Genomic DNA, 21,235 nt, shown 5'->3' on the forward strand with positions numbered 1-21,235 from the left:
AGAAATTAAAAGGCTGTATAAAACAGCTGAAGGGACAGAGGTTTAGTCCCAACTCCTTTTATATATGCTGTTCATAACAGCTGTCCACATGTGCTGTACATGTGTTTATATAGATCCAGAAACAAAATCTGGATCTTACCCAGTGTATTAGAAAGAAACCTTCATCAGTACTCGTCGTCATCTTCCAGGTCTTCCCCTGCAGTTGCAGCTTCCAGTGCAGCCAGAGCTGCTGCAACTTCTGCATCTTCCTCCTCAATTTCTCCATTGATATCTTTATGGTTGGGGTGTGTGGGTGCCTGTGCTACTTTGGTAACAGCCACAGCAGTGATACAACCAGTAATGTCCTCACTCAAACATGCAGAGTCAGTTTTAAACGGTTCAATACTGCTTTCCTTCATAGGTGAAGGTGGGGTTACACAAGGGTCCTGGTCCTGTATGGCTGAAGGCCCAGTGTTTTGATCTGAATGTGTACAATTGACTGAAAAGCTATCTTTTTCAACATAGTTCCTGGTTTGATTGTCATTTTGGGGATAATCAATATCTGGCAGCTGTATGGCATTGTTTTGTTTCTCCAGTATTGCACTTTCTTTGAGAAAGATGCTATCTTCTGCAGACTGGGAGTTCCCATCTTGAATACTGTTTGGCTCATTGCAGGCTGCCTTCCTCTGGCTGCCTGTCTCTAGGTCAAGTTCTTGGCCAGACCTATTTGAATTGGTGTGAAAGTCTCTATTGCTGGCTGAAGAAGTGTCTGACTGGCTGGATGTTCCCTGTTCACTGTCTTCTTTCACTGGGTTTGTGTTGGGATTGAGCATGGAGTGGACTCCAGCACAGGAGTTGCCGCCATTGGCTGCAACATCAAGCTTTGCAACACGCTTTATAAGGCCATCCTCTTGAAAATCACTGCCTCCATGGTTCCAGAGAGTTTCTTTTGCGCTATTTACCTGATTTTTGTTTTCTGTTCTGTTTAGCTCATCCTTCTGGAGTTCATTTTTATGTTCTTGAATTTCACTGTTCTCTTTGAATTTGGATTTATTGCTGCCTTGCTCATTGTTTTCATAGCTGTTCACTTCATGAATGCATCCAGGTGATTGTACTTCTTCTGGATCAAAAATATAGCTGGAGTAAGGAAATTTTGTAGAGGAAATGTTAATTATGCTGTTAATATAATCAGAAAAAAAGGATTAAGTTTCACTTTTAAGCTGGAGATCTTGAGGAACTGGTGTCACTAAACTTTACCTGGGGTCCTGAGAAAGAGGTAAACTGAATGGAAATGCTGTGCTGTACTGTAGGCTGCTGTGTCCCAGGACTGATCATAACTAGTCCTTGTAGAGAGACTCACCAGGGGCATAAGGAGGATGTCAGAGAACCTTGTGCTGGTTGTTGCATGTTTCCAGCCTTATTTTTTATTTTTTTCTGGGGTGTTGATTAGCCAATGAGTAGTCATCACATGTATTGTTAATTAATATGTCCTCATGTAGCTGATAAAGTATCTCCCTCTCTTTTCCCCTGGTGTTCTTTCTTTCAAGTCTTTTCATAATTTTTAAACTTTTGTCCCTTTTTTATTTTTGTCCCCTCCTTTTTCCTCTCTTAATTAATTTTTTTCTTCTTACTCCATATTTTCCTTGACTGACTTCTTCCAGAGCCTCTCTTTTCTTTATCTCCACTCTTTCTCTCATAGTACCTGCTTTCTTTTCCACTTCCTTACCTGTTCTAGAGATGTGGCCAAGGGAAGGAGTAACCATCAAGTGGGGCTGAAGTGTTGTCTTTCTAAAACTAGCTAGTCTTCCTCTCCAGGGTGACTTTTAATGTGGGAATTGTTCCCACAACTAGCTACATTTAAAAGCTGTGATGGAAGCAAGGATCTGTAGTTCATTTTCATTGCTTAGGAGAGAGGGAGGATCTGACAAAATCTGTGTTCCTCATTCTACAGAATTGAGGGAAGGTCATGCATGATACCTAAATGAGAAAAAGCTTTGCTAAAGATGAATTTTCAGTGCCACACAATTTTTCTGTGGGATAGGAATTACAGAATTGGAGTTCAATTACAGTAAAACAAAAGGACATTCACAGGAAATCAGTATGCCTATGCTCTGGCATGACTTTAAAGATACTGTAAACTTCAGGAAAAGTCCAACCTTGTAAATAGGCTTAATTTAAGCAACAGGTGTAGGGGAGCACAGACACATGTTTTAATGCATTCCTTTTATTCACTCTAAGCAACTCTTGTTCTGTTGTACCTTTGTATCATTTTGCAGCACCTGCACCCCATCTGGATTTTCTTTAATCTGAAAAGAGAGAGAGGGAAGGCATGGGAGAGGGGAATTGAGTGAAGCATTATGAAATTAATGGATGGGCAATTGCATTGAAAATTATGCTCATGTTTAGAAGGGTTTTATTAGCTAAAAAGAAAGATGCCTACACAAGAAAGGTTACAGTACAGTTCAAGGTCATCTTAGGCTGCTATCTTGTATTGATAGTGGCCTGTAGTTGGGGAAAAATCTGGGGAAGAATTTAACAGTTCTTAAGCAGATAGTGGTGTTCTCCCAGAATATTTTCCTAAGCAATTTTATGACTTGGAGACTCCTAAGCAGTGTTTGGTTGTGGTTTTGGTTTTTTGTTTTAATGTGGTAGCTATTGATGGACCCCTCCTCCATGATTTTATCCCCTTGTTTTCTGAACTCCAGTAAAGTGCTAGCACCTACAGCATCCTTTACTTGGGAGTTTTGCAATCCAGCCTTGCCTGTGTAAAGAAGCACCTGCTTTTGTTTGACTTGAACCTAAGCAGTATTTGATGCTTTCTAGTTCTTGTATTAGAACAGTTGGTGAGCATCATGTCCTATATTGTCACTATAGTACAGGTCCTGTACTGCCCCTTCAGTTTTGATATGCAGTCTGAAGAATCCTCATCTTTTTAAATGTTAACCATACTGACAGTGTTTCATGCCTATAGATTGTTCTTGTGGTGGTTCTCTGGGTCTTTTGCATTTCAACATCCTCCTTTGATGAGGTGTGGGAACCACAAATGCAGAGTTCTCAAGGTGTGGGGAACCACAGATTTATTTTTTCCTAATAACTCCTGTCCTCACTCACTTGGCTCTGTGACAGCTACAGAGCACTGAGGTGACATTTTTGTGGAACTGTCGCTTAGTTAGACACAGACATATTGCCAGGATTGGCACTTTGCTATATGCAGTGTGTTGCACCTGCATTTCACTATGGTAAATTCTTCAGACTTGAACTAGAACTAGCAGAGTGTTTGTGTTTTGCTATGTCTCTGTATATTGCAAGCTTTTTGTGTATGTGTGTCATTGCCTGACCCAGTGAGATGCTAAGAGCTATATATTACATGGTTCATATGCCAAAGTCTTTTATTATGGGAAGAAATAATTTGCTAATTTCAACCCTTGAGAGCTTTTATGTTCTGAATCTAAAGTGAAGATACAGATTTGAACATCCCAAAATCTTAGAAAAAACATTATTCTTTATAGATTGGGGCTATCTTATTTCAAGTTAATCAAGTCAGGACAAGTTGATAATGTTTTGTCCATTGTTATTCATGCTCCTGCTTTTTCTCTTGATGTTCTACAACCTCACATACTTTTGCCATTGCCTAAGGACAGCAGCTCAGTTCCCATAAAAAGAAATAGATGATGCAAGGTTAGGGTATTTTCTAGAGTGATTTATTCACAGAACACCAAAGGAAGGTAGTATTGATTTATTCTTACCAGGCATGGCCTGAACTGCACACCAGTGATTATGCTAGCAGAAATTACAATCAAACCTCTGTTGTATGGGCTTATTGTCTCACCTTTTTTCCTCTAAAATCTGACTTCCTCTGGTGTGAGCACTGAACAAAATGCCTGATGACTAGCCCCTCATTCCTCGAGTCTCTACGGTCCTACAATCATTCAGCAGCTGGTTTTACCTAGGGTATAGCTGCTCCTTCCTATGCTTTTTGTCTTTGTCTGCATGTGAACTATTCCGGAAGAGGAACTTCGTTCGGGAGTAGCCAGCTTGCTGTAGCTCAATGCCTGTTGGGATGGCTTGTAAGCCAGCTGCTTTCCTTCCTCTGTCTTGGTGCTGCTTCTCTCTCTTCTTTAAATGCACTCTCTCTTCCACATCTCTGCTGATCTTGTGCTGTGTGGTGTCATCCCCCACCCCTCGACAACGTCACAGCAGGAATTCTGATACAGGGTTTTTCATCTGAAGAGGGTGCGATAACTGGTGAGGTGGTCATGTGTACTGACCCTCCTTATGTGCAGCTGCTCTGCAGTACAAAGGTGGTTGGAGAGGTTTGACTAGATATGGGATTTATTTGAGCTGGCTGGTGTAGCCATCTTTTCCAGCCAAAGAGGCATTCTTAATACAATTTGCTTTGATCATCTTAAAAGCTTAGTTAGCTGTAGCTCTTCTTTAGATTAAGATTGATTTGAAGCTAATTCAGTTGAGCTATGCCCTATGTGGGCACTTGTTTTGGTTTGACTGACATCTTTAGTTTTAGCTTAAACCTGCTTATAACCTGAAAGAACAAAAACTCCATAAAGTTGTCCAGCTGTTGATAGACTCAACCTTCAAGTCTCAGTGGTTGGCAGGTTACCATGCGTTAGATAAGTCACCATGTGATCTCTGTTCATGGGAAAGGCAATGTAACTTGGCTTATGTTAAGCCTCTTTCTGTACAGACTCTTATCATCCCTCATGCTTGCCATGGGCTAAGAGTATGCAAATATTATTTCAGCTCTGCTAAATCATGATAACTTCAATTACTGTCAGTTGCCATGTGAGCCCACTGAAATGCCCACACAGCCTTTGGCTTCACTTTAAAGTTTATCAGTTTGGTGAAACCAGTCCCAGTTTTTATGTTGACCAGTTCTGAGAACAGATACTGCTTGTAGCTGGGTGTGGGCACTTCAGGTCAGGCTGCTTCTGTTTAAACTTTTATCTGACAAATTTCCTACTTAGTGCTTTTATTTATAACTTTTTGTGTTTTTTTTTTAAAGCACAAAATCTTGCTCGTAGGTTTTAACTGTTGGGAAGTGCTAATTGCTGTCCTTTATTCTGTTGTAAAGAAGCTTGTGATCATCACAGAAGGCTATTATAAATGGAAATTGCTGTTCTAGTAGGAAGCACTTTCCTGTTTGTGTTGTTTAGTTACTGTTTGAATTATCTCTACAGCTACTGTGTTAAGCTTTTCTACTGATTAGTTCTTTGGCATGAATAAACTATTACATATGGAAAATACTTTGTTGTATTATCTTATAAATTATTTCATATCCCTGAAATAGGAATATGGTTTTACAATGTCACTGTATGAACACTGGTTTGTTGTTTTTTTTTTCTCTTGCCCTTTTCTTCCATATTTATAATAATCTTTCAAGTCAAGTTGGAAAATAATTCTGGGGAACAAATTGCTTTTATAACATGAAAAGGCATGCTTTAATCCTACTTACGTTGTTTTAGGTACTTTGCTCTAAAGGCTCATGTATTGTGATGTTCATAGTTTCATTAACAGATAAGCAGTATTAATAAGCTCCTCTCTGGAGCCGTTTGAGTCAAGCACATGCTACATACAGACTTGCAACAAGAAGTGGTTAGAGAGCTCAAGCAATGGGTACTGATACCTTATCTGATACCGAGTTTAGAAACATTGCATCCTTTTATGTTCAACATTTTTTTGGCTTTTTATAAGACTTTTATTCTGTTAGATAGTCTGTGTTGCTAAATTGGTTAGATAATTTTAGATGATCATGACATGATGCAGAATGCTTGCTTGCATAATGCTTTGGGGGGTGAGTGTGTCCCATCCCCCTTTCCCACCTCCCCCCCCCCCCTTCCCCCCCCCTCCCCCCCAAAAAAAAGGCTGCCGGTCTGAAGTGGCAGTAAAATGCTTGGCCTTAACATTTAGATTCTCAGAATTCAGATCAAACTGCCATTAATCTTAGACATCATTCTTTCTCAATCATGAAATTCCTGAAGACCTGTAAATTTCTGTCACTGGTTATTATGCAGTCACTTAATCGTGAACACTAACACATCACCTGGCATTAAAGCTCTACTAAAATGTGAAGTACAGTTTTGTTTTGTTTTTTTTTAACACGTGCACTGGAACACTTGGGGCATTTACAGGAAGGAGATGGAGCTGTTCAGGTGAGAGGAATGAAGGCGGCCTAGAATTAAATTTTTTTACTCTGCTAAATTTTGAACTTTCACTTTCCAGCTTTGAGTAGCTGCTGAATCTTCTAAAGTGTGTCTCTGAGGTTGACCTTGTACCAGTTTCTACAAAATAATCAGATACTTGCAGCATGAGAGAGTAGGATAGCCTTGTGGTTTGCATATGCACTTGTCGGTGCTTGCTTCAGTTAAAGTTAGGATACTTTACTGCAGTGAAAGAGATGGAAGAGGCCCAACTCTTTGTGTATTTCCCCCAGACACACCAGCAGACCTTTAGCTGACCATGCAAAACATAGTCTAGATATAATGTCCTTGCAATGTATTAAACAAGTGTTCACAGAGAGACTAGGAAGACTGGATGTTATCAAAGAGTGACTTCCTTCAAAGGAAATTGATACAGAAGAGCAACTGTTTTAAAATCAGTTGGAAAAAAATCTTACTATGGAAGGAGATAGTAATTAGACTTAATTTGAGAAGAGCAGAATGCCAATCCCCTCAGTAAAACAAATGCTGAAAAAGGTAAAAAAGGGGAGGCTGTTAAATACTTTCGTGGTGGCAGCTGCTAAGAGAATGAAATGGGACTTTTCTTAAATTGTGAGACCTTGCTGAGGATAACAAAAGTAGTGTCTGACTCCAAAAACGTAACCTTGCATTTCAAGCTGCCATGTGCTTTAAGAGAAGTCTGCTTTGGTTTATCAGATTTGAGAGAAAAAACATATCTGATTTTAAATTAGGTAATAACATAGCTTCTATTGTCTATTTAAACTGTAGCTGTGTTATGAATAAACAAAAGGCAAATGAAAGATAATGTCATGAAAATGGAAGGAGAAATATTTTGGAGAAATAAAAATGGTTTGACAACGTTTCTCAATATTCTTGGAAGTTTACACAGAAACAGAAGGCGAATGATCTTATTTTTGTTCATGGTGTGTTTTTTCTTCTGTCTTGATGATTTTTATTTAAATATATATTTATTTTTTAAAAACCCTCCAGGAGCAGAGACAGATAGCTGAGGGGAGAGCATATTAAAACAGCTTTTCTAGTAGGTCTCAAACTGATAAACTTTGGCTTGTGACTTTTGATTGGGTCATTCTTTTTAAGCCGGTTGGTCTTTTTGTTTGTTTGTGTTTTTCTTCCCCTACACCCTGGTGCTTTATGAAGTTTTGCTGGTTTTTGGCTTTTCTCTATCCTCCATCCTTTCCCCCTCTAGATTACAAAGTAAGGAGTATCTTTCTGCGTATGTATTATCTGGGCTGCTGAGCCTGAATGATGCATCAGCCAGAGGCCATGGGCACCTCTTTCTGATGACTTTTTCCAGTAGAGGCACCTTTCAGACTAGACCCTACCAGTGTCTTCCCCATTAGTCTGCTGTGCTTTGTACTCCTCAGTGAAACATTTCCATTCTCAGGCTACCGGCCTGAGCTACTAGTCTCTGCAATGGACAGAAACCCTCACTCACCAAAATTAAGCCTGGCTGTCTCACTGCTAACACAAACATGATTTACTTAGGGTTTTTGTTTGGTTTTTTGTTTGTTTGTTTTTTTCTGGTGAGGTCTCATATAGAAGCCAAGTGCTAACCAGCTAGGAGACATGCACAGAAGCAAATGTGGGAAGAGAAAGCATTTGCAGAAAAATATGTACAGAGGGAATATAAAGAATTTGGGGTGGGAATAACCTTAGAGAGCTCTAGCACTTGGCAAGCTTCTCTAAATGGGAGGTGCAGTTTGCCTTCTGTGCTGAGTAGGCATTCACACCTCAGAACATTTCAGAGGCTGTCCTCAGCATGTGCCAAGGTCTGAGAAAGGGTCAGGTGTGTCTAGGCTGGAGGAGGGAAGTGCAATATTTTACTGAGGGGTAGAGGCAGAAGAACAATTGCCCTGGATGACAGATTATATAAAAGAGGCACAGAAAGATTGTGGGACAGATGGTAGAGCTGAGAAGAACTATATTTAGAAATTTAGAAAACTAGTAAACATACAGTAGAAAAAATTACCAGCCTGTGGTAGAGGGAGAGAGAGCATAACGGAAAAGGTTGTAAAGGAAGAAACAGCAGGGACATAACTTTGTTAGCCATGCACTGTGCAGGCTAATCACTAGTATTGGATGAATATCATCTGTAAGAACTGTCTCACTTTGCTTAAAATACAGACAATGCTTAAAATCCCGTGGTGTTATTTTCCTGACCTTAGTCATTTTTCTGAGGCCAAAGGGCCTCCAAAGAGAGAGAGAGGAAAAAAAAAAAAACAAACCACCATCCTGGGCCCAGAATTGTCTGAGCAACCTGATCTATTGGAAGATGTCCCTGTTCATTGCAGGGGGGTTGGACTAGATGACCTTTAAAGGTCCCTTCCAACCCGAACTATTCTATGATTCTATAATGCTCTGCAGAGACTGACACCACCAACAAAACCCTTGGAGCTGACAGAAAAATGTCTTCTGAAAACAAATTACTTTCCTACATAACTCCAGATCAGTTCTACTCCTGAACCTGAAAGTTACAGCTCAATTTGGCTGGAACAGTCACATTTAGCATATAGGTGAGAACCAAAAAACCTGAAAATTAAAGTGGCATAGAATGCCTGATCTTTTTCATCAAGTCTCTAGAGTCTTTGGCAACTCTTGTCTTAGTGCATTTGTTACGGAGGCAACAATTTGTAACAAGGCTGTGCCTAATTCTGCATTGAATCCACTTAAAGCTGGACTGAAGTCTGTCTACTTTCATTTTTCCTGACTGAATCTTAGTCTGGAAATTTATTTTAAAAGTGCTTCAGGGAACAACTGAATTGTCATATATAATCTAAAATAAATGAACTAACCTGAGGAAATACCATAATCTGCTCCCTTATAGGAAGCAGGTCCTACCTCATGGGATCTTCTGGTCTGTCTGTATTTCTGTGGCTGAATTGATTTCAGTCTCTTTGTTCAGACTTTCTTAAAGTGCGGCGCTGAAGTGTCATTTCTGTGCTTCAGCCATCTTGCAGTCCAGCCCTAGTGAGATACGTGTCTGTGCCATCCTGCTGATGGAGTATGACCTGCGCATTGACTTTGAGTCACCCTGCAGTCCCTGCTGCCTGCATTGCTCTGCAAGAAAAGGGAACTGTGCAAGTGGATTTCCTAGTGCAGCTTGGGTTACCCTCCTGTTTTGAGGGAGGCAGGTTCTATATTTGGGAATAAGGAGTGTCAGAGTGTCTGCCAGAAAGAGCCTTTTCATCTTTTCATTTACTTTACAAACAAAGCTGGGGAGCTCCGCAGGTCTACCAGCCATTTTTCTTTTCCACTGAGGCCTTATTTGCCCACTGAATGGTTTGTGTGCATCTCTAGTACAGCTAACTGTGAAGATAAGAGAATTTGACACAAAGGGACCCATCAAAGACTCATATAAAACTTCTTCAGCCACAGCCTAACTACAGTGCTGACTTACGGCAGTCAGCTTTGGATGTTTGACTCCCATTGCCACCCTCTGCTTGTTCCTTTTCAAATTGGATCCCCTGTTTTTCACAGATAAATGTCATCATTGCATGAATGCAAATAATCCTTACACTATCTTCAGTTGTTGAGAAGAATATTTATGTATTTTTTTGAAGATGTTTCTTTCTCTTTTTTTCTCCCTGGCCAGGCTGAATTGAGCCTATGGATTGTACATTGTTTAAGGCAGCGGCCTGATTCTTTTTGTGTTTTCGTGACTGAAGTGTCAAACTTCTGGGTGATATTACACACTGGCACTGTGTACATACAATGGCTGTTTGTTTCAATGAGGGAAGAATTTGATGTATTCTGTGTGCTATTCAAGGCATGAAGTTTGGGGTTGATTTTGTGTGTAGGGACTTAGGGGTATAATTTATGATTCTTCCCAATGAAGCCATGAAACTGATTTAGACTTGTAATTTTTTTCAAGGGAGAAATGTGGCTTAACCAGGGCAGGTATCAAAACCTGGAGTTTCTTATACCTTGGAAGCATGTGTTGCTTGTTATCTGGGAATTTATAGGACTCGGTGAGTTATGGCTTCATAAATTTTGATGCTTTGTAGTCTGATATAGAGTAGTTCTTTTGTTACGGAGGAAGTAGCTCTGATATCACAACATGTTTTTGCTTCATCAATGTAGTACATGGCAGAATAACAGAATCCTTAAATGACAAAGCTATGTGAGCAGTCATAGCAAGGGGAAAAGCAAACCAAGTGACACTTAAACAGTATTGTTTCTAATTAGCTGAATCCCACACTTTTCATGAGATAAGAGAGCAAAATGATTTAATATCAAACACCCAAATAACAAACACTATGCTTGCCTGATGAACCATCAATACAGCATCAGCTAATCACCAGACTATGGCCTACTCGCCAAATAACCAGTGGGAGTACTGTTTTCATGATTTTAACCTCTATCTATGTGGTGTCATCTGAAAATGCATGCATGTATTAAGTGTTTATCCAGGAAATTTGTAATAATAACAATGGACAAAAATTTGCACTCACTGTGTTATTTGTCCCAGGATCACAACATTAGCAGTCAACACTAATTACTATGTACATGAAATAGTACAAACTGAAAATTATATTTTTGGATTATTCATAACAGCATTCAAGGGAGAGTGCAGTCTCCTAGCTGAGAGGTGTGCCTGCTGCACAGGGGTCAATTATGTCCTCTAATTGTGGGTGCGTGCTGTGCCATTTCTCAACACTGGGGAAAAGCATCCTGCCAATGTGATGTCCAGCAACAATCTGATGAGAAGCGACTTTGGCAGTCAGGATGCTCAGAGTAATGGAAATACCTGCTTACATTCATATTCTCACTCAAAGAGCTGAGAAAAGGTCAGATTTAGCCTGATTCTGCTGATATTAGAAAAATACATGCTAATTATCTTACATATGTGTAGTTGTACTACCAAGAAACTATACCAGTATAGCTGGCAATGGCAATACCTGCCAGTTGTTACATGCCAGTGTAAATAATTTAGCTGGAATGGGGAGCATCTGCATTGATGCAAATGCAACATGAGAAACTGCTTCACTTGTTTACAGCTGCTCTCTCCCCAGGCATCTAGCTATGGTTTTATCAGATCCTGATGGTATTTCTGCTCCTGCCTTGCCCCTTCACCTTCTTGCTTTTTCATGCAGCTGTTTTGCACCAAACTAAGATGCAGTGGTGGGCAGGTCTCAAGGCAGGGAAGCTTGAGTGTTGCCAATGCAGCTTGAGCACACCTGTACTTGTTGTTTGCAGGTGTGCTGGCGAAAGGGGAAGGTAACAAAAAGTAGATGCTATCAGTTTTACAAAAGGTGTTTTGTCTTGAGTTGTAACTGTTGGTTATTGCCTAAGCTGATCTTCCAAAAAAAATGTAATGATGTGCATAGCTATGTTAAGTCCTGCAGATCTTCCATTTAGCCCTAGTGGTTTCCTGACAGTATTAGTCAGTATATGAAGTCCCATGTTTCATTCTCATCATAGATTCCTATTTCTACTCTGCCAATGTTTTTTATTTTAATGTAATTCTTGTACTATTTCATTCACTGACTAATCTCTCTGGTAGCTGTAGGCATTTTTGTAAACACCTCTGAAAATGTAAGGCCAGCTCACAGGGAAGGTGGACCTTTTTGTGAGGCCCTTATTACTGCAATGGAGTACCCTAGAGGACACATGAGCTACAACTTGGAGGTGATATGAACATGTCCTTTTTCCCTGTTATGCTCTTTGCAATTGATTTTAAATATTTATACGACACTTAAAAGGAAATGCAGTCTCTCTGACTACTTCCTCATCACTCACAGCACTAGGTCACAGAACATTTCCCTACCCCCATTATTTACCATACAAAATGTTTGTTTTATTTTTTATGGTTAAAAGGAAGAGTGGAGCAAAGGGTAAAACTCTCACAATCATTAGCCAGTTTGCTCAAAGGAAAAACAAATACAGCTTGTAGCATAAAAACACTCATTTCCTCTTCAGCCAAGCTTATTCCCTACATCTGGTCTTCCCAAACTTACATCACTGTCTGGTTTTTAAGTTACTGAAGTTTATATTTCCTGTCTTCTAAAATTGTTAATCCCATAAAATACAATAGCTTGTACTCTAGTGAGGCCTAAAACCCTGAATCATGTTTAGGGCCATACTGTGCAGAGGCAAACATAGAAATGTGCTCCTTCCCAAGGGATGCATGGTCTAAAAGTGTGACAAGGCAAAAAATGGATATGATAAGCAGATGGTCATGTATGTGTGAAAGAAGCAATCAGCAGAGAAACTGTATTTGATTCAGTAGCTTTGTTAGGCTAGGCCCAACTGGGGATCTGTGTTTGGGAAAACAGCTGGAGCCTCAAAATAGTTATAGCCAGTTTTTAGGTAATAAAGAGGGACTGTATCTGAAATCTCATGTCTCTTTGCAATCTTGTACAACTTTGCACTTTGGAGAACAGATTCTTGGGTTCCAACCCTTGGTCTGAAAAACCTTGGTTGTATCTAATGTCTTTTTAAAACACTTAACATAGAAGTAGCTCTAGAATCAGGGGCTGAGGTAGTGCTGCCACCGGGCTACAATTCACAGGATCCTTTGCTTAGACTTTGCCTGGAACAGCTCCCTTCCCAGCGGCAGGTTTCATCAGCCTTCTTCACAGCAAGCCATCAAGGATGTGACTGATAGCTGTGAGGCATAGCTTTGAGGCTGAGGGTCAAACTGAACCAGGGCTCCTAATTTATGAGGGCATTCTCTAACCCTTTCAATACTATGTAGAATAATCACCGCCTCCTCTGTGGTTTTGACTGGGAGTTGCTGTGGCTGCTGTGTTTTAGATTGAACATTGTGTTCTTAGTCTGTGTGAGATGTGGCCTTAATGCACCTGCCAGGCTTTGGAGACTCAGCAACACCATGTGGTTTCAGGCCACAGGAAATCTGGTGTAGTCACACCTTGGGGCAAGGGGTTCATAAGCTCTCAGCAGAATTGGCTGGGTGTCCAGCTGAAGTGCCTTGTCCCTCCGGGCATAGAGGCATGTGGATATTGATTATAAATCCTTGCTCTTAACTTGGACTCCCTGTTCTATTATATCTTTGGCTGGACAGCCTTTCCTGATTCCTAATACAAATAGTCTGCTTATTTTACAATTCCCAGATGAACTTGGCAGGAGATATTTTGCTGAGACCTGGCAAGATGGTGAGAGCTCTGGTATGTCCATCAAAAGAGCTTTAGTCAGCTAGACACCTGGGTGGAAATGCAGTGTCTGTGGACTTCCAGAGAGTGCTGTGGATTTCAGTTTTGGGCTTGGGCACTTAAAATTCCCTGAAGCGTCACCAGGACGCTAAAAATAGGAGTTGGTATAAGAAATACTTTAAGATGCTCTATTTTCCTGACTCAAAAGGCTCTACACTGACTGGATGTTATACATCTGTGGGATATACAATAGATTGGCTTGGGCTTAGTGAAATGGAAGCTTGAATAGGGTCTGAGGACAGGTTGTCCGTATGGATAACTTCTTTTTCTGCTAGCTAGGCATTATACCACAGAGAATCAGGGTCCCACTGGTATAGCAGTGGTATAGGTAGAAACTGAGCATTGGCAGCTGATTTGTGACTTTCCTCCCTGAGGACAGTGGAGACTTCATGTGTGTCATATATATGATGCAGTAAATCTTTTCAAGAGAAAAATGTGACTCATTTGCCTCATTTGTCCAGTCTTGCAGGACAACTCAGATTCAGCTAGAGTAAGCGGCTTGTCATTTTTATGCCATAATCTTTGTGATAAAGAAATGATGTGGTGGGTTAGGTTTTTCTATTTATATATGCGTGTACCTCTCCTTAGGTATTTATAAATGTACCTCTTCTTAGGTGTCATACACATATATGTATAGATAAATTAAAAGGTCTTAAAACAGGGAATAGGTCTGTGGTAGTCCAACAGTTTTCCTGTTGGTAAAACTGTCCCATTTGCTCCCCAGCTTTGGAAACATAACTACTGAAGTCCTGGTTATGGATTTCAAAGGGTCGTTTCTCTTATGCCTCAGGGACTTCTCAAGGGAATAGTAGGAAGACATCACACAGAGAACTTGAGTTGATTGTATGAGGTTGCTGAAAGAAGAGTTCATGATGATTGATGTATGCCATAAATGTCCAAGTTCTATTTTTTAATGTTTATTTTAGAATATGAGGTAGCTTCTAAAGAAGTTGCAGTAAAAATAAAAGCTATAATTTGGAAATTCTGTTCCATGTTCACATCTTTTTAGTGTAGCTGTTAAAAGCTATTATTTGCTCCTAATAATTTCTGAAATATTTAAATACTCCAAAATACTCATCTGTTCCCTGTCTTTTCATATAGTTCCTATTCTGTACTTTCACAAGAGGCTGCTTCCTGCTTCTTGCTAGAAATATCTGTACTTTGAGGTGTTACCCAATGCCTGTCCTAGGTATTTCCGCTTGTTGTGTTAGCTGGAGGATCAAACCTAAGTTTGAACTGCTCTATCTTGCTTTAGTGATAATCTGTAATTTAAATCCTGTTCAGTGGACTGGTCTGAGTGTCCTGAAGACCACAAGACTTTTGCACTGGGTGCATCCATATTCTGTGTGCCTACTTGAGAAACAATCATACACTGAAAACTGTGGAGACGTTTCAGTTTACTTAAAAAAAAATCTGGATGCGTTCCTCCATTGACTGATTTCTGACTAGTTGCCTATTTCACTGGAAACACTGAGGGTTTTTTATATGTATGTTGTTGTTCTTTACACTTTCTTTTTTTCCTAATGGCTGAACCATTTCTCCTGGCATAAAAACTACATACAGTTCAAAATCTGGTGATTTTTTTGTTTCCCCCAGTAGGGGTCTCAGACCTCTCTTTAAAATATTAAGGAAATGAAAACAACTAAAGGTCTTGAGCTTTCTTATGGATACTTATAGTTCTGTCTAGAGGGCTAGCTGAAGAAGTGAGATTTCAACCTTTGGATGAAAGATGAGGTAATGAAGAGTGACTTAACTTTACAGGAGTCAATAAATTTAGGTGTCAAAGAGGAGAGAGGGGACAGAAGCATGCTTCTTGATCCATCAATATATTAAAGACTGGTAAATTTTGAGGACTGAGAAAATTCAACAGTTGCCGAGAGGTCAAAGCTGTCTGTAAAGACAGCAATAGTTGAAAGATGTTGCTGTCCCTGGTGAAAGATCAGAATGAAATTTTAGCTGAATTTGAGGAAGGGCAGATGCTGAGGTCAGCAAGGTACATTTGAAGAAAACAATATGACAGGGTCTGCAGCTGCATCCAGCCCTTGACAGATTTACCTTTGGCTATGTCCAAAGGTACCACATGTGAGATGCTGCTGAGCAAACTGATGCATTAGAGTGCCTAATGAGGCATAGCTGGGGGATTTCAATACCTATGTGTGACTTAAACATGAAGTAGCACTAAACTCAGGTACTGAGCTGACAATTGGTGTATTGCTGTCACTCAGGTCACTGGTTTGAAGTGGTATGGTGGTCCCTAAGTTCCTGTAGCAATGTAGGATCCACATGGCAATGTAAATACAAAGCAGAAATTCTCTCCTGGCCATGATGTGGCCTTAGTTTCCTGCACCCTTACCAGAGGCGACGAAGAGAATGCAAATAAGGACAGAATCTGGCTTTCAGAATATTTATTACTCTGAGGCTGAACGAGCCAGAAACTGCACAGTTTGATTTTCTTTGCAGTACTGACAGGAAAGCAAACAAATCCTTTAACTTGAATTTTGTATGTCAGCACAACTGGCTGTGGAGCTACTTGTTTTCTGTCTTCTGGCTCAGAAGTCAGTTTTACTTAGACTTCCATTTGTAGAATCAGCTGAAGACTATAAGCCTGCTTAAATATGGAAGTATTTTCTAGATGTGGATTGTTTCTCAACTGAATATATACTTTTTTATATTTATAGAACATGAATATATATAAAGCCTATTTTTGTAGCCTCCTGGAATAATTTCATTTTTATTGTATCAGTTTTATGGATGCTGAAATCAATGAGAAATTCTGCTTGGGACATTAGGAAAATGGAAAATATCAGACAGTGAGCATGAAGGCTGCAGTCTACTGCCACAGGATTTAGTCTGTGAGAAAAACTTGGCAAGCTAGACTGGTTCCCAGCCATGTTATGTGATTATGCCATGTACACTATCACATAGCTGCCACTAGCTTGCAGCATAGCAGCATACTGTACACTGCTATGAAATCAAGCTCTTCGTTGATCCTTCATCTGCTGGAAGCTGTTGCCTCTTGTATTTGCCGGTGAGTTCTGTGCAGCAGTGAAAACCCAGAAAAAATTTATGGCCTTCTTGGGGGCTATAGATAGCAGAACCTTTAAAAAATGCTGTTGAAAGACTTTGAATCTTTAGGTGATCTGAGAGGCACTTTGTGAGTAGAGGAAGATGGGGAAGGAGATAAGGTGGAGACCTCATATGTTTTAGATGTTGTAAGATTCTTGTAAGTTAAAATAAGAAAATAATAAAACTTATGAAAACAACAGTTAAGCATAAGTGCACTAAATGGTACAAATTAACTCATGTAATTTTGGCATTCTAGCTTATTAAAAACTTCTTTTTCGTTTGCACATCAGTTTTGTGGATAGGCTCAGTGCTTTGTTTCTCCCAAGCCCCCCCACTGAGTTTTTGGAAATGGGCATGAAGAGACACTGCTGGAGTTCAGCAGGCCTTTATCCTTTAAGTGTATACCATACATTTTTACTTAAGGGAGAAATATTCTGAAAGTAGGCTTGAATGTCTGTGGGGATTGCTTCAACTAGGTATTGGAGTTTCTTGGGTATATGCCTTTAGGCAGGATTGAGGCCAGGTAGGATATGTGATCTCAGCTGTGGTATTCAATTGTAGCTTTGTGTCCCCAAAAATCCTCTTGCCCTGAATATTTCAGATGCTTCTGATTTGTTTATATCATCCAAAATATTGCTAGTGGCAGGTATTGTGGTGGTGTACTGCTCAGAACATCAGCCTCTCTTAATACAAAGAAAATTGGATAAAGCCGTGAGCAGTTAGTATGAGTCAGTGATTCTCTTCTGTAAAAAAACAAACAACAAATGGATCAAGGAGCTTTCTTAAAATTGTCAGGATATTGCATTTGACCATTTGATGGAATAACCTGTAGCTTTTTTTAAGGGAACCGTTAGAAGTCAGCGTGCTCTCCCTCTCCAGCCAAATCAATCCTTATGTTTTCCAGTTTGTTCTCCTTCCTCAGATTCTCCTCTTTCTTTCCCCCCTTGACTTAGCTTGTTCTTCCCATACCATTTGCCTGCATTTCCACATTTTCTCCTGCCATTTTTCACCTGTGTTAACTGACTTAGAATGAGTCAACTTAGTATTCTTGTATTTATTTTTTACAGTATCTTTTTCTAAACTTTGGAGTGGAAACTGGCAAGCTTTTATTTGTTACATCAGAAATATTAGGGGTTGGAAGGAAATACAGTTCAGAACCTGTTCAGTTACCATTCAGAACCTGTTCTGTTACCAGTGCTTGTAGTGTCAGAGCATCATCATTAGAAAATATGGTGGAGTACTGCAGAGAGAAAAATAATCCAGTGATGTTCTCTGTTGTGGAGTGCTGAAGTTACAATAGTGGATGGCCAGTAAGTTTTAGATTTACATAACGAGAATAAAAAAATAATCCTACCTTTCAGATTGTACTCCATCGACTGCTTGAAAGGTTTGGTTTAAACGTGTTGATCCTGTAACAGTAAAACAACACTTTGCAAGTGATTTCTTCATGTGCCTACACAAGTAAGAAGGATACTCTGAGGTGTAGGCTGTCTACTGCAAACAATGTGGAAACATAACAACCTCCTCTTCGTGCCATTGTGAATTTTTAATTTAGACAATGATCAAACAAATCACTTTAGTATGCTCATCCCCTTGAGCTGAACTGGAATGCTAACCTGCTTAAAGTGAGCATGAGCTTGCCTGTTACAGTGGATTAGGACTCATGTGAAGTGTTTACGCTTTAAACAACAGTAAAATTAGAAAACTTTCAAATATGCACTATTATGGGATTTCTTTTTTTCTTTGCTAGGAGCCAGGATATTTATAGTATCAGCTAAAACTTTACCTTTACTGTATGCTTGTCAGAACTTTCTCCTTCAGATTTTCACAAACTTTTGAAACTTAAGAAATGCCTCTGGAATTCCAGTAATATTCTAGGTATTGGTAAAACTATTGTTCTTTCAGATATGTGTGCTCCAGGCTAAATTGAAAATTCAGCAAAATGTTTTCTATTAAGAATTTAGAGAGAGACAGATAAATTAATAAGATGATAGAATTAGAATGAAACAATGCAGATCCCTTTTTTCCTTCAAAAATATTAATATTTTCTGTATTTCTTGTAGTGAGTGGAGTGTGGGCATATGCCCATGTGGATCTGTGTGTGTGCACACAAACCTGTAATGAATATTAATCACCAAGTTGAGCTCATTTCTGTGAAACAGGCAATGTATTTTGCTGTGGATTTTAGAATTTGGGCCATGCGCGTCCTTTCATTCTCGGCATCTCTCAGCTTGAGTGACAATAACTTGAAAAATCTTAGTGCAGCTTACATTACAAGCCACAAATCCAGATAGAGTTGTGCTTGCACCATTCTTGAAACCTGCAAGGCTTTTCTTCTAAGAGAGTGAGGTTTTTACTGGCCTTGAGATCCCTTTCAGCAGAACTCTCCTAGGATCTAAGCCAAGGCAGTTCATTCCTCAATTCAGCATCCATAGGTAATGGGGCTGGGGAGGGACAGTACAAGGCAATTTCACAGTTATTGCTGTTGCTGCTGGTTTTGCTATGCTCTTTTTGCATACATATTCCTTGCATTTATATTTTTCAGAACTCTGAAAAGTTCTCATAAAATTTTACTGCTACCTTTCAAGTTTGAAAGTACCCTTGGCTCTATCAGTATTTTCATGGTTGCTGTTGGCCTGCAAAGTCAAGAAGACAGCAATGTATAGTGTTTGACCCATAGGTGATATTTAGAAGATTTTTCTATTAAAAGCCTGAGATATGACTGAAAACTAAATGCAAACTGAGGTGGCTCAGATATCTGATGTGTCTCACTGCTAAGGAGAACCTGGGAACCCTTGATTCATTGCGTTGCTCTGTTGCCCTACAGCAAGTCACTTAACTTGTCTTGTATGCTACCATTTCATATCCTTCTCAGAGCTTAATGTTTGTACAGCACTTTCGAGATTTATAGCCCTATTTAATCTTATTATACTGTTGCAAAGGGTTGAGAGTGTTTCTGTGTATCTGTTAAAGGTGCTGTCAGTACTTTAGGTGGAGTAAATAATAAAGCTTATGAAGAATGAGTCATTGTGTGTTCCTGTTTTTATGCAACCTTTTACTGGGGTCCTCCTGTGTCTCTTTTTACCTTAATTCTATTCTTATTTGATATAGCTGTCATTATTAATTACCAAGTAGATTCTTCCATTTAATTTTTGTTCCAATCTCTAATTAATCTTACTTACAGTATAATTCTGTCTTGATGTCCTTACTTGTTTTGTGCAAGTCATGGCCTAAACATTTTTGCATGCAATGAAAGTAAAATGAAAAATAAAATCCGTGGCCTCTTGCCTCGTGTTGAAAGGATGCAGATTTTATTTAACAAATGCAAAAGATGTAGCCTGCTTAACTAAACGTTACAGTGCATCCTTATCTTCTGTGAATTGCATTTGTCTGTTTTACAAGTTTTGAAGTAGAAGGTTAGCTATAGGGTTTTCTTTTAATTTATAATTGGGTTTTGTTTGTTTATTTTAAAGCTTCCAGGAAATATGTTTCTATAACTCCCTGGCAATTTAAAATGAAAATGCTAAAAAGGAGAGCTGATGGGAGTCACAGCTGTTGGCAGATTGTAAACTTACCCACGATATCATGTTAAGTGATAACTGATTTCACTGTGAACTTCTGTCTGATGCATGTGACTGGCTTTTGACCCAAAAGTAGACTGTGTTTTTTCTTCAAGAAAAAGCAATGAATCAGTGAAACTGTTTGCCTATAATGTTAAAATTAGTGCCGAAAACCCAGTCGCAAATGCTGGCTATTTAATGGAAGAATACGTATAGAAGCTGGCTTTCAATTGAACCAATAATTCATTTTTTCTGTGTCAGGATCAGGCATAAACCATTCTATATTTGTCCTTAAACTTGAGTTAAAAATATCCCCCTTTCATTGTATTTGGAGCTTTTTCCTCTTCTGCTTGGTGATAATTTGGAACATGGCTGTTAGTCCTGCAAAGTACACTCAGACACCTTAATTAAATACTCTTTTTACCATCATCTTTGCTTAGTAACATCCCTTTTGAGATATTCTGGGAAACTTAATACTTGTCTGGTGTGTAAAACAGTGTTTGTAATCAAGGAATGTTGTCACATCCTGCTTGCTTATGTTGTTTAGTACTTTTTATATTACTTTTTTTGAGAAAGAAACATGAAGCCTTAAACACCCAGTCATTCCAACTTATTACATGACACAACTACAAGTGACTTGAGACCTGATCTTTGGCATATGGCTTACCATGTTGGTGTAGATAGTTAAAGCGAGTGAATAGTATCTACATGGTTGTCATGGATCCAAGCAGCAAGTATTTTCACATTCCAAAATAACCTGGAATTTAAACAAAATCATTAGGTTCTCAGAAGCTCCTATTTGCATTTTCCATTTCATTTAGTTGCTGAAAAACATGCTATCTCAAAGTCATATAGTCAAAAGCTAGGCGCAATACCCTAAGCCTGCTTTGGCATAGACCATGGATTCACTTCAGACCCTGGTTGTGTTTTGTGCTGGACAAAATTAACCTTTTGGACACTGAGCAGTTATTTCTGTATTTACCTTTTAGTGCTGCTGTTGAATCCCTTTCTAGGTTTTTGGGTTTTTAACGTTGTATTTGTCCTCTGCTAGAAGAGTGCGTGGGGTGCTGCTTTCTCTATGCAGGCTTGACAGTTGTCGTTCCAATCCACCTATTGTCCTACTCCATTAGGATCTCCCACCCTGAACTTTTCAGGCACCATACACAGTTTCTCTGTTGTATGATGTGTGATGTAGACCAGCACTTTTCATAAGAAAGGAGCTTCCCTCACCCTAAGGATCAAA

At 39.4% G+C, this 21,235-nt stretch overlaps 1 protein-coding gene across 1 annotated transcript; it reads right to left on the reverse strand.

Moving 5' to 3' along the window:
- Positions 1-88: 88 nt before the first annotated feature.
- Positions 89-17,818, reverse strand: C3H4orf19 (chromosome 3 C4orf19 homolog). The gene is made up of 3 exons (XM_049835388.1): positions 17,787-17,818; positions 2,238-2,285; positions 89-1,116 (listed from the first exon to the last, which is right to left on the reverse strand). Exons 2-3 carry the CDS (start codon positions 2,267-2,269, stop codon positions 165-167), a joined length of 984 nt encoding a protein of 327 aa, XP_049691345.1. The 5' UTR covers positions 2,270-2,285; positions 17,787-17,818; the 3' UTR covers positions 89-164.
- Positions 17,819-21,235: the final 3,417 nt, after the last annotated feature.

The sequence above is a fragment of the Accipiter gentilis genome, chromosome 3, assembly GCF_929443795.1.
Source record: "Accipiter gentilis chromosome 3, bAccGen1.1, whole genome shotgun sequence".
Lineage (NCBI taxonomy): Eukaryota > Metazoa > Chordata > Aves > Accipitriformes > Accipitridae > Astur > Astur gentilis.

Excerpts from the sequence above, each read along its gene's own strand:
- C3H4orf19 (XM_049835388.1), bottom strand. The coding sequence starts at position 2,269 with ATGGGGTGCAGGTGCTGCAAAATGATACAAAG. Across the intron at positions 1,117-2,237 it reads TGCTGCAAAATGATACAAAG|CTATATTTTTGATCCAGAAG; the intron begins GTACAACAGAAC and ends TCCTTACTCCAG.